Genomic DNA, 15,923 nt, shown 5'->3' with positions numbered 1-15,923 from the left:
GAACAAGGCAGATTTAATGCCACATCGCAAAGAACGCATGAGGATATTTGTGTATATTCTGAGCTTGTGTCTAAATTATGGTTCCTGATTTTATACCTTCAAGGCTTTCAAAGCATGAGAATTATTTCTGTAAACTTTCTGCTTAAACTTATCCAGCGATAAAAATTACATACTTTCAAATCTACGGGTCATAAGACTGAAGTCCTCTTGCGATTATTTTTTAAGGTGTGTTCAAGTATATTCTACAGAAAATACAGCAGGTCTTTTATCCTATTATTAATTGTTCAGAGTGAAGTTGTATAGTATTTTTACATACTACTGTCTTAGTTAACTCTGTCATAAAAGATTTGGACCTAAGATTCTCTGAGGAAACTGGAACCGTAAAGCTTCATAGATGTAGCCCCAATTTTTTGCATGCATTTAGATCTAAGTCTGGAACTATAAAATCACAGAAAATGAACTTAAGTATATGTCACAAAATCTGTTGCATTCGTGTGATGCTTGAGTGTTGGAGACACCACTTTCAACAGATATAAAATTGTTGTACACTCTGTGTAAAAAGAATCAAACATAATTTTCCAAGTCCAAAACAGGGAGCGATGTACACAATGTCATTTTATGCATTTTCAATATACATTTATTGTCTTCAACTGTGTGTCTTTCAGAATCTTACAAAGTAGAATTAGTGCAATCATATGTAACAAATCTCCATTTTTGTCATATTTAAAAGGTGTATGTCAGCCCAGTGTTGCTCCCAGGTCATCAGTTATGAGACATCCAGAAACATAACCGAGATGTAAAACATTGGGCATAAGATCTATATTAGAGTAAAAATTTGTTGAAGAAATACTGGAATAAATGTCATATAGGTTGTGATATTCTTATGAATGTGATAATTATGGTAATAATAACATTGTAAAATATAAATCTTTATTTAAATGTGTACAACAGCTCTAAATATAAGGTGATGAAGGAAACTTTAATTTTATGAGGTTGTGGGAATTCCAGTTTTGTTCTTTGGTCTGTTAACATGGATACAAAATATGTGTGTGTGTGGAGTAAAATTCAGGGACATTAAATACCAACATGCAGTACAGAGCTCTTATGAAATTATATATAATCATATATTTTAATCTAAGATAAAAGTGATAATATTAAATACAAGTGGAAGCAGCATACAGGCAGAATGATAACTGAATTGGTACTAAAACAGATACTGAAATATGAGCCTGAACTGTTTTTGAGGTATTGGCAGGCCTGTATTAAGATGAAACTAGAGTTTCAAATAGGTGTATGTGTCTTATGGACACTGAAGATAATGATATGAACTCTGCATATTAATAATATTTTTGACATGTGATTTGTGATGAGTAGCAACTTATTGTTTGGACCATGTTAATGTCATGTTTGTGTCTACAGGAATAGAAGATGTGTTTCTCAGTACAGCCATACGGCTCATTCGATTAAGCAGGGACTCTGTGTGCCCCGGTCTGAGGATCTATGACTCGTCTGACCCAGCGAGTCCCATTTCGAATGTTGGAAAGGGCTCCTTATCGGAAGGAAGCGTACAAAATCAGTATTCCTTGCAAGGGACATCAGTGGTACATGCAGAAGCAGAACGGACAAGAATGTGCTGCTAAGCAAGATTACACCTTTTTTGTTGTTTGTCTTTCATTCTATTGCTCGACTGTGCCAAGGAAGAGATACAGATGTTTTTGTGAAATTTTGTGATAGTTTTTTTATAAGATTTAGATAGCAGCAAGATTGTTCAGAATACCTCCAGGGTTTTCACAAGAAATCACAGCTTTATGCCTCATAAAAATGTCTATATCTTAAACTAATTTACAGCCAGTTTATAAAACTATGTTTAAGTGTCTGTTGGCTCGTACAAATGGTGAAAATGGGGAATGATTCACAGGGGGTACACAAGTACTCAAAACAAGCCAAAAATTGTGAATTATAATCTTCGTATGAGAAAAAAATGCCAGTTTTTTTATGATAATCAAAGTAAATGAGGCAGGATAGGTCGATCAGTATGTAAAATGAGTACCTGTGTGGTGGATGATTAGTTTTACTCCTGGCAAGGGCAGGGTTTTTCTCTTTACTATCTCATCCACCCTCTGGGGGTTCTTTCCGTAGTGATAAAGTGGCCATAGTGTAGGGCTTTACCTCCATTCATTCATATGTCTCTTGTGGTGTAATGTTTGGAAAAGGGACAAGTTTACGTTTTACACAAATGAAAATTTAAAAAGATCAAATTAAAATTTAGAAACTTTTCTGTAATGTACCTGAGATGATCTAGAGGAATGTGTCTTTTTCTTATCAAATGTTCTCTCTGAATATTGAGACTAAGTCTCCATGCTTTACTAGCTGATCCTGATTATTCTTGCATCACACTGCTTATGAAGTAAAGGAATTGTGTACCATTCTTGTAATTACAAAAACCTCTGTATTTTTTTTTTAAAGTTTTAGAGGCTTTTTCTTATCAACACAAATACATTTTTAGTCTAACATCAAGAAATGAAAGGTAATAACCAAATCTAATCATATCTTGAATTTAAAAAAAAAGAGGAATGTGATTGTAAATATTGTATTTTTATATTCATTAGTAAATCTACTTAATATGTGGCATTTTGCAATTAATCATGACTGTAAGTAAAGTTGTACATTGAGCTATTAGAAGGATTAATTGATCAGATTAATGGCCTAGAGGGGAATGGAAAAATTATGTCACATTTTGCGAATTATTTGTAACTAAATATATTAGCCAAACAGAATGTGTTGTTACCAGGAACAGGCGTTTTGGTATTTGAATCATCACGTCCAAACTGTCACTTCTTATTTTCACAGCTTTTATCCTTCATTGCTCATATACTGTATCTTTCTTTATGATATATTTTCAGATTTAGTTGTTCTGTTGTGTGTCTTATCTTAGTCTTTGTAACAGTAACATCTAGTTTTGCTTTTGTGCTTTTGGAAGGTTCTGTTTGAGGCTTGGATGAATTACTAACCATAGCGATAGGGTTTACATTATTTTCTTTAGGAAAATAATGGGATAGCACCTCAAAAATAGCTGAAAATCACCGACTTTCCAATCTACCCATTCACCTAAAGACATTCCCATTTAATTTGATACAGTGTAACGTGAAGTCAAAACACTGTTTAATAACTTCAGAATTATTTATACCCAGTTGTGCCACGTTTCACACGATGTTTGTACTTTGGTCTGCCTCTCAGGAAGGATCAGTTCAGAACACTTACCTTTGCAGGATGAAATGTGCACAGAAAGCTTGTTTCTTCTAATTGTTCAACTATGGATATCACAACACTTTTATTGCAACATTTTACTTGTAGATGCATTTCAGCTTAGTCAGTGACCTTTAGTGCCACTTTGATTCTGAATCTTTCTCATCTCTGTCATATTTGTGATTTATTGTGTTTCTCTTTCTCTTGTTTTGTGCAGACTTGGAAAGTATGTTGTTCTGTTAGTACGTTGATTGTTTAGGGTAGTTCTTTCTGTATTGAATTTGTATATATAAATATGTTTCCAGATATCAGTGTTCCTTCATTTTGGTATTATCTTCTTGAATGTCCATGTTTTCTTCTGTTTTACCTATTTATGCTGTGTTTCCAGCTCACGTGTTTTTCATGTTTTGAGTTTATCCTCTTGTTTTTGTTGTTTATACACTCCTCGTGTCGGGCCTTGAAATCCTTCCCAGTCGATTGTGCGTATATTTTGTTACACTTTGCTTGTACTTGTCAACTTCTTCCTATTTTATAAATTCCTGTCTTCATAAGATGTTATTTGCTTTACATATTGGTTTTATATTGGCATTTTGGAATATCTTTGTGCTGTCCTGATTTTATTTCCAAAATATCTTAATTTTAACCAGCTGGGAACAACAATAACAAACATAAATGAGGTTCATGGTGAAATTAAGAGTAGAATACATTCAGGGAATGCTTGTTCTTATTCAATTCAAAAACTGTTATTATCTAATTTACTATCCAAAACATTGAAGATCAGGATATATAAAACAATTTTGCATATTATCTTGTATGGTTGTAAAGTATGGTCCCTTACTTTGAAGGAGGAACATGGATTACAAGTGTTTGAAAACAGGGTGCTCAGGAAGATATTTTTTGACATAGGAGGGATGAATAAGCGGGAAATTTAGAATATGACATAATGAGGGGCTGGACATGTAACAAGCAGGGGGGAGGCAAGGGGTGCATACAGAATTTTGATGAGAAATCCTGGAAAATGACCACTGGTCAGACCAAGAAAGAGATGGGAGGAAACATCAAGATGGATCTTGGATAGGTGGGCTTTGAGGATGGCAAATGGATGGAGTTGGCTCAGGATTGTGGACTGTGGTAGGCTGTGGTGTTGTCGGTGTTGAACCTGCAGGTTCTGATACCAGGGAGTTGGTTCGGTTTATAGTCATTGTGATTGTTGTTTTGTATTGTTTTCTTTTTATGTTTAATTTCTTGTTCATCTCTGCTTTCTCAGGCGGTATGCTTTGTGTTCTATCTAGCATGTGTTTGAGTACTGCTTTCTTATAATCATGTGGATGACAAGAGTTCTTGTTTATCGTTATATCTCTGAATGTGGGTTTGTATGTATGTTCATCTTCATTACATTTCATGGATCCATAAATTAGCTAGATGACAATATGATGTGGAATAAGTCAAAATAATACAATACACATATACAAGTATAATTCATACTGTTATAAAGATTTTGCATAATATAAGTGAAGGGTTCACATATTCAAAATTTTATTCCTGTTTCTTTTTCTAAAACTGTGTACTGTGTGGTCAAAGTAATTTATTTTGCAATCTTCTTCTTTTACTAATGTAGGTTTTGTTGTTGCTGCAGATGTTAAATTTTTTATTTATTTGTTCCATTGTTTCCTCTCCACTCTCATTACTTTCTCAATATTCTCTTGTTCCAGCTCATGCAACAATATTTTAGCATTGTTGCCTAACACAGGTGATTCCTTGTGTGTACCATTATTTTGTCTGTAAAATTTACTCTTGGATAAAAGGAATAGTTTTGTTTCAAAATATTGTTGAATTCACTATTTGCATACCATGTCACCTGCATATGAAATATCAAAGCCATACAAAAATTTTCAGGGATGGCATCACAGATAAGTACAAACAAAAATTAAATTATTATTGTCATGATATTGGCTTCTGATCCTTAACAGGTTAATTATTTTATACCCACAATAGGTAATTCCTGTACAGGCTATCTAATTTAATGTTTATAAAAGTTTCTGATAAGATGATATTACCATCATGGTTTTGCTTTGGGCCATTAATCTGTTGTTTTTATATTTTACATAAATTGATAATATGAATTTTATACACTAATATATTTTTTATTACTTAGACATTTGTAACCTTCTATGTTTTGAAGTAAAATGCTGTTAACCAGTGAGATACACATCAAAATATATGGAACTGTAGGCTCAGTATTAGTTCCGTATGTTGTCGGTGTATATAATTGTGGTTCTTAAACTGTTTTCTGCCTTGGGACCATTCTGTCAGTATGTTATTTTGTCTACGTTTTTTGTTTTGATGAAGAAAATTATTTAATAGAGGAAGGACTGATAAATTGGAACACCATTAGGTTTCTGGCTTGTCACATGTCTGCTGTTTCTTACACAGTTTTGTGGGGAATTTAAGTGGTTTTTGACACCTCAACTAAAATTTTAGCTTGAAAATATATTTCATGAAATTTTGAATTTTCTGAAGAAATTAACCAATGCCTCTTGAAAAAACTCTTAACTTTCTGTAAAGTAAAACTTGGTTATAGTGAGTGCAGTGGGACAGATTATTTTTATTCATTATAATTGTTATTCGCTATGCAGGAACATAAAAAAATGTGTTCAAAAATCACATATGAAATTACAACAAATGTTAAAAGTTTTTAGGTTCTGCCATTTTTTTCCCTTTAAATTTTAAAGTTGTGTTAAGGGTCATGTTGTAAAAGAGTCCATTTTCATCTGTGTTATACATTTCTTCTTCAGTGCATCCTTTCTTACACTCCCCTGAAACACTTTTCACACATTTCACTTGCTGTCTGTCTCCACCGATTTCAGAATAAATGTTATTATGACGATTATTAAAACGTTTGGACCATCCATTGCTGCAACTGTAGTTCTTATGTTTTAATTGCACTGCAAATTTTTCTGCCTCAATCGATTGGGAAATCAACATCCCTTTACACCTTAAACAATTCCAGTAATACTTTGTCAATGTTGTCAAACCCATATTTTCACCCCCCCCCCCCCCCCCCCCCCCAACCTTGTGAGATTCATCTCAAATATAGATAAAATTTGTTCTTTCTTCTGCCACAGAGTTGAAACTATAGATGATTAGTTAATTTTTTTACACGCAGACAAACACTTTCTTTTATATACTGACATGTTGGTCAATGAGGAGTGAAATCTGTACTGATTATGGGTTATCAGCCATTCTATTTACAGCAGGCTAGCCACAACAAAACCCAACCCCAATGGTAACAGGCACAGGAGAAAACTAACCTGCACTACACCATTAAGAATGTAAACAATTGAAAAGTTTTCATAACAAGAAGACCTAAAAACTTATTCCCATAGAAACCAATTTTATTCATTATATATGAGAAATTTTGTATGTATATTGAGATAATTGATATGTGAAGTTGTCATTTTTTCATTTTCTAACCAAATTTAGTGCAAAATCTTGTATAAAATATATTCCATTTGATTTGCAAAAAAGTTTTCCATTCACACACACACACATACATACAGCCTGAAGATAACCTTATTTGCATTGAAATATTTTGTATTTTGCATGGAAAATAAGTATTATTATCTTGGTTCATTAATCAACTATATATGTGTTACACGTTTCATCATAAAAAGTACAGTCTTCATCTAGAATTATCACTTATCAGTAGCTCATGTTTTCCCAGCTATAGCGTTGTGATATGGTAATATTTATATTTTTATGCATAAGGTTCAAGACTACCTGTGCAAACATTAGCATGTTTTGTCTATTTCTTTAGTCCTGAGTTTACATTTACAACTTATTTTGTCTCCTTTTGTTATGGGGAATCTGTAATCACTTGCAGAAGCATGAATTTTCACAATTAATGACAATTTGAGAACCACTTACACAATAAGATATATAGTAATCATATAAACTTATTTTTAAAGCAGCAGTAGGAAATTGTACTTAGGTGCAGAACGGAAGCAAAGGTAGTCATTTTGTTAGCATTTCTTTTGTGATGGTTATTGATAAGTATATATGTAATGGCATTAACTTTTTAAAATTATCTGCTTTTATGTTTAAACTACCGCATCAGTTTTAGGTGAATTCTGGGTGTAGTGAAGTGAGCTTAAAAAATAAAGGTGTAAAAATATGACATTGATAGTTGACATCCACTTCCAGCCAGCAATAAGACAACTACATATTTATTACACATTTTAATCTTCATTGGCCTTGCATTATGGCTTTAGAGATATTCAGTTGGTATGTTAAAGTCTGGCTGGGAGCTTAAATCCCTTATTTACATACAGTGAAGGTTTAGTACAGTTTGTTAGGAGTAGCAGTAGCTATGTTCAGAACAGTGGTGTTGAAAGTAATGCTTAAAGGCATGTTTTGTGACCAATTTTCACTACAGATCTTGGTAATTACCTCCTTAAATTCTCAGGCGTGCTTGACACCTGGTGAACCTTTATGAAGTTTTCTAGAAAGTGGCATTACTGCTTCCCAGAAGTTTTCTTTAATTTAATTCGCCGTGGAGATTGTTTTGATAAACTTTGTCTCTCAATCTTCTCCACAAATAATAGTCATGTTATCAAGTGAATCAGCAGCCACAACTAATCATTCAGTTCCCAAAAATGTTTCATAAGATGGCTGTTGAATTATTGGCTCTAAGGATGATTGCACCATCTTGCTGAAAGAATGCGGCATATTCCTTCTCATCTCTTAAACAGAAAATTGTGTATTTGTCCATTGTATGTCTCTGGTGATATTGTTCTTAAAAAAACTTGTTTTTGTTATGCACTGCTTATGAAACTAGATTTATGTGGTGGTCCTATCAAGACGAGAATATTCTCACTGGTTATGAAACAGGATGACAGCGAGTGAACTACCAGGAAATGAATTAGAATACAGAACATGGGTTTCTGAGTTAACCGGGATACGGTCTCTGACACACACCTTCTTGACGGATGCGGTCTCTGCTGGACTTGGTCTCCGCACGATCCTGTCTGTGTCTTTGCAAAGACCTTGACAGGCAGAGACCAATTGATTCATAGACTGCATCTGGCAGAGAACGGGTGTTTTGACTCACCTTTATAAGAACTTCCAAATACAGAAGTGATTCTTATTGGGAAATTGCTACAAGAAAGGTAAAGATTGTAAAATTTTACAAGCAGTTTGTTTCAGAATTTTTATTTTATTCTTCATTTATCTGTTAGTGAGAATTGATGTACAAAATATTTTAGAGATTGCCATTTGGGCAGTGAGAATATGTGTAAATGTGTGCTGTTTTCTGACATTTTTAACCTTTATTTATTATGCTCACAAGCTACTTTGTTCATACCCTAGTCTGTAATTTATGTGCAGTTAATGACAAATAATATTATTCTAAGCAATATTGAAAACAAAATCCTTCTAAATAATTTTATAGTTTGATACTTCTCTTGCTGTATATAAAACAAGACTAGAAAGGTATACTGAGATTTGGAGTGCAATTATTTTTATTGAAATTTTGTTTTCATCATTTATTGTTGATGCAGATTTTGTAGTGTGACAATTTATTGTTTCTTCATGACATTAAAAGTTTAATCTCATTCATTTAAAACTTTTATAGGAAATATCAATAGTTCAGTAATTTCTTTCTGTTAGTATATTTTAGCATAGTTCATATGACTTAATGTTTAATGAATCTTATATGTGTGTAGAATCATGTTAACTTTCATTGTCTTTTCAGTAACATCTACTTATATTCTCAGTATTAATTAAACATGTCTTTCAACAGAAGAGAAAAACAATTGCGCACCATGCCAACAGTCCCATTGTTTCACTGATACAACAAGTGTTATAGTAAAACTGTTCACAGTAGGGGAAATTTTGGTTGGTTGTCAAATATCTTACTATTTAATTGTTTTGTTTAACTTGTTGTCTTCTTCTTCTTCTATGGCTCTCCGCTCCGTATTCGGTCCATGGCCTCCTCAATTCTCCTCTTCCATTCGGTCCTCTGTTAGGTCCGTCTATCTGAGGCTTTGATTGAGGTTTTGAAACATCTTCCTTTTTACGGTGCAAGGTTGTTAGCCTTGCGACCAACCCCCAACCTGGAGGACCAGGGACCTGTCTTAGTCTGAGCTCTCCCCCTCGACCAATCTGGCTAGGGAGGCCCTACCAGTAGCTCTTGGGGTCACTGAGGTACTCAAGCCCCACCACCACGACAAGGTGCAGGTACCATTAAGTGAGGTTAACTTGTTGTAGTAGGTTAGAAACTGAGTCTGTGACAAGACTCCTTGATATTAAGGAACATAATAAGTAACTTCATAGCAGACTTCATCTTAAGAAGCTGACAGTAGGCAAAGGTAGTCAAGAAGTTCTCAACCTTTCATAGAACCTAAAGGTTCATTGCTGTATTTGTAAGTGCCTGCAAGGGACATAAGAATCTGAGTGTACTTTTAATGAACATCTAGTACACATAGTATAGCATATAGTATAATATATTCAAAGGAGAGCTTTTTGTGACAACCTCTCATGTGGGATGTAGTCACATGCATTACCAGTACATAATAATATTCACAGTTGCTTATTTCGTATTTTTGAAGTTCACTTACAAGAAGATAATATACAGTTTCAAGAAGTTATTTGACCTCTTGTTACAAGATATTACCAATTATCATTTGTTTATTTTTAGCGATTTGCTCTCTGAAAATTCTTTCTCATAATTATGACATTCAAAATAATGTTAACCTGGCATGTAGCTCTCATGTGGTCAATTCTTGCATCACATCTAAACTTTCTTAAGCTTAAGGTTTAAATGCGTCATGTTTGTGTTTTATAATTAAAATATATAATAAAATTCAGGTCAATACACAAACTTTATTTAGATGTTAAAATTTTAAATTTAAAATTTGCGCCATTCATCGCTACAACGATGTTACAATAGAGCGCTTTCTTCACTACATGTTTCGATGCGAAGCATCATCTTCAGGTATTACATGTTACAAATATAAAACAATATTCCAAACTTATTTACATATAAATGAATAACTCCCAAGTTTATTAATTTTATTTACAGAATAATCAAAAACAAACATAGGATGCATAAAACGGGAGGATCAGCGGAACACATGCTACAATAATGAACAAAACGGACGAATAAATTGAAAGACATGCATTGTAATATAAAGTAGTTTTAAAGGATAATACCTGAAGATGATGCTTCACATCGAAACATGTAGTGAAGAAAGCGCTCTATTGTAACATCGTTGTAGCGATGAATGGCGCAAATTTTAAATTTTAACATCTAAATAAAGTTTGTGTATTGACCTGAATTTTATTATATATTTTAATTTCTTAAGCTTATTGTCGGGGATGGTTCTAGATAGACCAATCAAAAACACACAGACTTTGATTCTTTCTGTTTGTCCTTTTATTGGTGGTGGTGGTCTTTTTCTTCCCCTCCCCTCGTCATCTTTGGCTCATCACTGAAGGATATGATTTTACCTTACTGTGAATGAGTTGATGTTTCCCTTTTCTGTTCTTTTCATGAAAGAGTCGGCCATGATTTAGACCTTGAAACAAAGTGAGTCTGCATTAAAAATTTTAAAGATAAACTTAATAGAAAATGAGTTTTAAGACTGGAAATGGTTTGCCCAGTAATCATTATTGGTGTATTCCTAGTAAAATGAGTGGATACAAGAATGGCATCTTGAGTGTGGAATAATAACATGTCAGGCTTTGGTGCTCACATTGATGCTGCTAACATGTAGAAATGTAAATAAAAATAGTTTTACAACCATCCCAGTCTCTGCTAAGTGGAGTCAGAAATAGTAATTCTTAATTAAAAATAGGGGTGTACAAATGCTCAGATTTGAAACTCATATAACCTTGAACTAGACTGCTGGGGAGACCTAGACGTAGATGGATGGATAATCTCAGGCGGGATCTATGAGAGATAGGAGTTGAAGGAGACTGGATTTTGTTGGCCCAGGACAGGGTCTGATGGAGGGCTTTGGTTAATTCGGTGATGAACCTTCGGGTTCCCTAAGCCACCTAGTTAGTTAGTTATAACCTTGAACTCCCCATAGTTAATGGGACTTATAAGATAGAAGCAGAGAGGGATACTGTATCTCAGGATGAGTTAATAAGACTGGAAAGGTGAATTCTTTGGAGTACACTGTCAATTTATTGGTAATAATGATGCCAAATCACGTAGGTCATCGTTGGACTGATGAGATCTGAGTTATGTGTTGCACAGCGGGGACCAGGGGTTTCCATTTTCACACAAGTAACACCCAGTTCATTTGTTGTCCTCCTCCCCCCCCCCCCCCCATTCCTTTGGCAGGAGTGTGGTTTGTTTCTTGTTTAGCAGAAATGAACCAGATTTGCTCACTTTGGCATTATAACTTCTGCAGTTGCAGTTAAAATTATTACTAAATCACTGCAGGATTATATCCTTTGAGGAGCTCTGGAAAAGGAATATAGCGTATCTCATGCTGTTGGTACTGATAATGTGAGGTTTCCTACATCTGTAGGAAGAACACGACAGACAGACTCGGACAGGTCCATAAGGTGTTCTTGACTTCATAGAATGAAGAAAACCTAAGAAGTTGTATAATTATTTGACAAATTTGTGACTTAGATTTAATCTTGTTAGTTCTTACATTATGATCATTGTCTGGTGACAGCAGAAGCTTCACATGGAAAGCAGATCTTAACACATTTAAACCCAGTTTGAAATTAAGCTGCTTATATCTGCAGCCTGAACATTTTGCTAGAGTGGAAAGTATATTAAAATATAAATGTTAGCCCCTGTACAGATGATATGGTATGGTTTTTATGAGAATTGTGTGTCACCTGTGACAAGAACAATTTTTAAACCATGCCTCACTTCCGACTGCATGCATTAAAGAAGTAAAAGTTGCATTGGAATTTTCATACTGTGGGTTTGAATATGTTGAAAAAGATAACAGAACATGGATGGAATTTCTTACACACAGTAGCTTGTTGATTTTAGAGAATTAATTTTCTGAAAATAAATGGTTAAAGTATTTGCTGCTGTATTGTGACACTCTTAATCATGACAGTTATTGTATTTGTTTCATATCATAAGCTTTATTTCAAAGAATATTACAGTTACTTTATAAAAAAGTATTTTACCAAACTTCTTACTACAATGTAAGATTTGAGATTTTCACAGCGGTGAGTATGAAGATTTCTATCTTCTGGGTTCTTGCGCTGTGTAGTCTGGTCGATGTTTAACAACGTTTCTGAGGTCATACTGCCTCCGTTATCAGGGCGATGAGTATGCAGATTTCTGTCTTCTGGGTTGTTGCGCTGTGTAGTCTGGTTGATGTTTACCAACGTTTCAGAGGTCATACTGCCTCCGTCATCAGGGCGATGAGTATGAAGATTTCTGTCTTCTGGGTTGTTGCGCTGTGTAGTCTGGTTGATGTTTACCAACGTTTCAGAGGTCATACTGCCTCCGTCATCAGGGCGATGAGTATGAAGATTTCTGGGTTGTCGCGCTGTGTAGTCTGGTCGATGTTAACCAACGTTTCAGAGGTCATACTGCCTCCGTCATCAGGGCGATGAGTATGAAGATTTCTGTCTTCTGGGTTGTTGCGCTGTGTAGTCTGGTTGATGTTTACCAACGTTTCAGAGGTCATACTGCCTCCGTCATCAGGGCGATGAGTATGAAGATTTCTGTCTTCTGGGTTGTCGCGCTGTGTAGTCTGGTCGATGTTAACCAACGTTTCAGAGGTCATACTGCCTCCGTCATCAGGGCGATGAGTATGAAGATTTCTGTCTTCTGGGTTGTCGCGCTGTGTAGTCTGGTCGATGTTAACCAACGTTTCAGAGGTCATACTGCCTCCGTCTCTGAAACGTTGGTTAACATCGACCAGACTACACAGCGCAACAACCCAGAAGACAGAAATCTTCTTCAACAACATTTGAAAACAAGATCCATGATACTGAGTCCCTTGTGCATTTATATTATATGACACTCCGTAATTACAGTACACTGAAAATGTAACTTGGTCTTTCAGATACATTTCTTGATATTGCACATTGAATGCTTTGTGGTGACACATCATAGAAAGCAAGATACATGTATATGAATATGTTTACATGTTTTGCATCTCACCTTTCAAACCACTTGTCCTTCAGAGAAACTTTATGTTGGGATGTTACTCTTATATTTCAAGGTTGAGATTACATATGTGAATGTGTTCTAAACGTTTTTGAATGTAATTAGAAGAAATAAAATCATATGGCCTTCATGAAAACTCTTGTTCAAAAAATTATCATTTACATAGCATGACAAAACTTGTGAATTTGAATATAGTGATAATATAATAAGGTCGCCCTTGGTGGACTAGTGGACCCGGCCAAGGTCGATGGATTTTTAAGGGTGATAAAAATCCATACCACAACTTCCTTAGGAGGGGAAGTAAAGCCGGCAGTAGCGTGTCGTAGTCATAGATTTATGGCATGTAGAAGCTTACGATCATGAACAAGATGTTTCGTAAGCAAAATTCAGCGGCCTTTTCTCACCCAAGTCTCCCGATTGACTGCTAGATTTCTTATCTCTCACGAGCCGTCTGTGCATAGCCCGGGTGAAAGCAGAGACCGAGACCGTCATAGTAGGGATTGAGCCAGAAATCGAGACCTGGTGAGAGAGAGACCGAGGCTAGACTAGGCCGAGTCTGGCAGAGTTCCATTGTGGTAGAGACCGATTCAGGTAGTAGTGGGTTAGTGAAAATTTTTAAAATTTTCGAAAAATTAAAAAATGCTGCAAATTGTTTAAAATCGCACAAAACCAAAATTTTTCGAAATTTTTGTAAGAAATTTTTCAAATTTTTTTCACATTTTCCAAAACTCTCCCATCAGTCCCTTGTCAGAACGGGGCTCTCTGCTGCACGTGTTCAATGTAGTTCCATGTCTCTGACACCTGTCTTAGCTAGAATTGGTGTATGCACCATCCGGTCTCGACATAGAAAGAGACCGGTTCTGCAAGGCATCAGGTGGGTGGAATTTTGAAAAATTTCAAAAAACAAAAATGCAGGAAATTGTCCAAAACCAAAAAAATTTTGGTATTCAAAACTCTCCCCAAGAGATGCATGCCATCCTCGGTGAATGCCTCACCCTGTCTCTGCCGGACTCGGCCTCGCTCGGTTGCTGTCTGCCTCGGTGTCTGCAGCAACCGGCCTCTGCAGGACTCGGTGTGTGAACAATCCTGTCTCTGTCCGTCTCGGTCTCTGCCGCAACTAGGCTTTTCAGAGACGGCACGTCACAGGCCGTGTGAGTCAGAGACTGGGTTCGTCAGAGTCACAGTACATCAGATACAGTCCGACAGCGACCGGTTCTGCAAGGCATCAGGTGGGGAGAATTTTGAAAGAAATTTTGAAATTTTTTCGAAAAATCAAAAAATTCTGGAAATGGTCCAAATAACGCACAAAACAATTTTTTTTGAAAAATGCCAACTTCAATTTTTTTTTCTTCAAATTTTTCAATTTTTTGTTTTGTGCGCTTTTCAGACAATTTCCAGCATTTTTTGATTTTTCGAAAGTTTTCAAAACTCTCCCCAAAAGATGCATTCCAGCCTCGGTGAATGCCTCACCCTGTCTGCCGGACTCGGCCTCTCTCTCACCCGGTTGCTGTCTGCCTCGGTGTCTGCAGCAACCAGCCTCTGCAGGACTCTGTGTGTGAACAACCGTGTCTCTGCCCGTCTCGGTCTCTGCCTTACGTGGTGTCTTCGGGAACTGGGCTCTTTAGAGACGGCACGTTACACTGAGTGAGGCACAGACCGCGTTCGACAGAGACAAAGTACATCAGATACAGTCCGAAAGCGACCGGTTCTGCAAAACCTCAGGTGGAGAGAATTTTGAAAGAAATTTTGAAAAATTTAAAATTTTCGAAAAACCAAAAAATGCTGGAAATGGTCCAAAATACGCACAATACAGAATTTTTTTGAAAAATTCTACCTAATTTCTTCCAAATTTTTCAATTTTTTTGTTATGTGCGCTTTTCAGCCAATTTCCAGCATTTTTTGATTTACCGAAAGACACAGTACATCAGATACAGTTCGAGAGCGACCGGTTCTGCAAGGCATCAGGTGGGGAGAATTTTGTCCCAAGTCACGAAAAGTAGCAAATCCCAAGTCACGAAAAGTCGCATGTCCCAAGTCGCGAAAATTCGCAAGTACCAAGTCGCGGAAAGTCGCAAGTCCCAAGTCGCGAAAAGTCACAAGTCCCAAGACGCGAAAAGTCGCAAGTTCAAAGTCTCGAAAAGTCGCATGTACCAATTCGAAAGTCCCAAGTCGCGGAAAGTCGCAACTGCCAAGTCTCGAAAAGTCGCAAATCATAAGTCGCGAAACGTCACAAGTCCCAAGTCGCAAAAAGTCGCAAATCCCAAGTCGAGAAACGTCGCAAGTCCCAAGTCGTGAAAAGTCGCAAGTCCCAAGTCGTGAAAAGTCGCAAGTCCCAAGTCGCAAATCCCAAGTCGAGAAACGTCGCAAGTCCCAAGTCGCGAAAAGTCGCAAGTCCCAAGTCGTGAAAAGTCCCAAGTCGCAAAAAGTCACAAATCCCAAGTCGAGAAACGTCGCAAGTCCCAAGTCGCGAAAAGTCACAATTCCCAAGTCGCGAAAAGTCTTAAATGACAAGTCCCGA

The 15,923-nt window shown here is 36.1% G+C and overlaps 1 protein-coding gene across 3 annotated transcripts in view; it reads left to right on the top strand.

The window, feature by feature from the left end:
• RabX1 (RAS oncogene family member RabX1) overlaps window positions 1–13,541 on the top strand; it is a 45,484-nt gene extending 31,943 nt beyond the window's left edge. For all 3 annotated transcript variants that reach the window (XM_087360958.1, XM_022082652.2, XM_022082651.2), the window contains exon 5: window positions 1,420–13,541. In XM_087360958.1, coding sequence (XP_087217084.1) covers window positions 1,420–1,640 — 221 coding nt within the window. In that variant the 3' untranslated portion in view covers window positions 1,641–13,541. The remainder of the gene's footprint in view (window positions 1–1,419) is intronic.
• Window positions 13,542–15,923: the final 2,382 nt, after the last annotated feature.

This window comes from Zootermopsis nevadensis, unplaced genomic scaffold (genome assembly GCF_977971745.1).
Source record: "Zootermopsis nevadensis isolate Lab colony 2312 unplaced genomic scaffold, Znev_1.0 Znev_ptg000050l, whole genome shotgun sequence".
Classification (NCBI taxonomy): Eukaryota; Metazoa; Arthropoda; class Insecta; order Blattodea; family Termopsidae; genus Zootermopsis; species Zootermopsis nevadensis.
The sequence above is the reverse complement of the archived record's forward strand: the minus strand, read 5'-3'. Positions and strand labels throughout refer to the sequence as shown.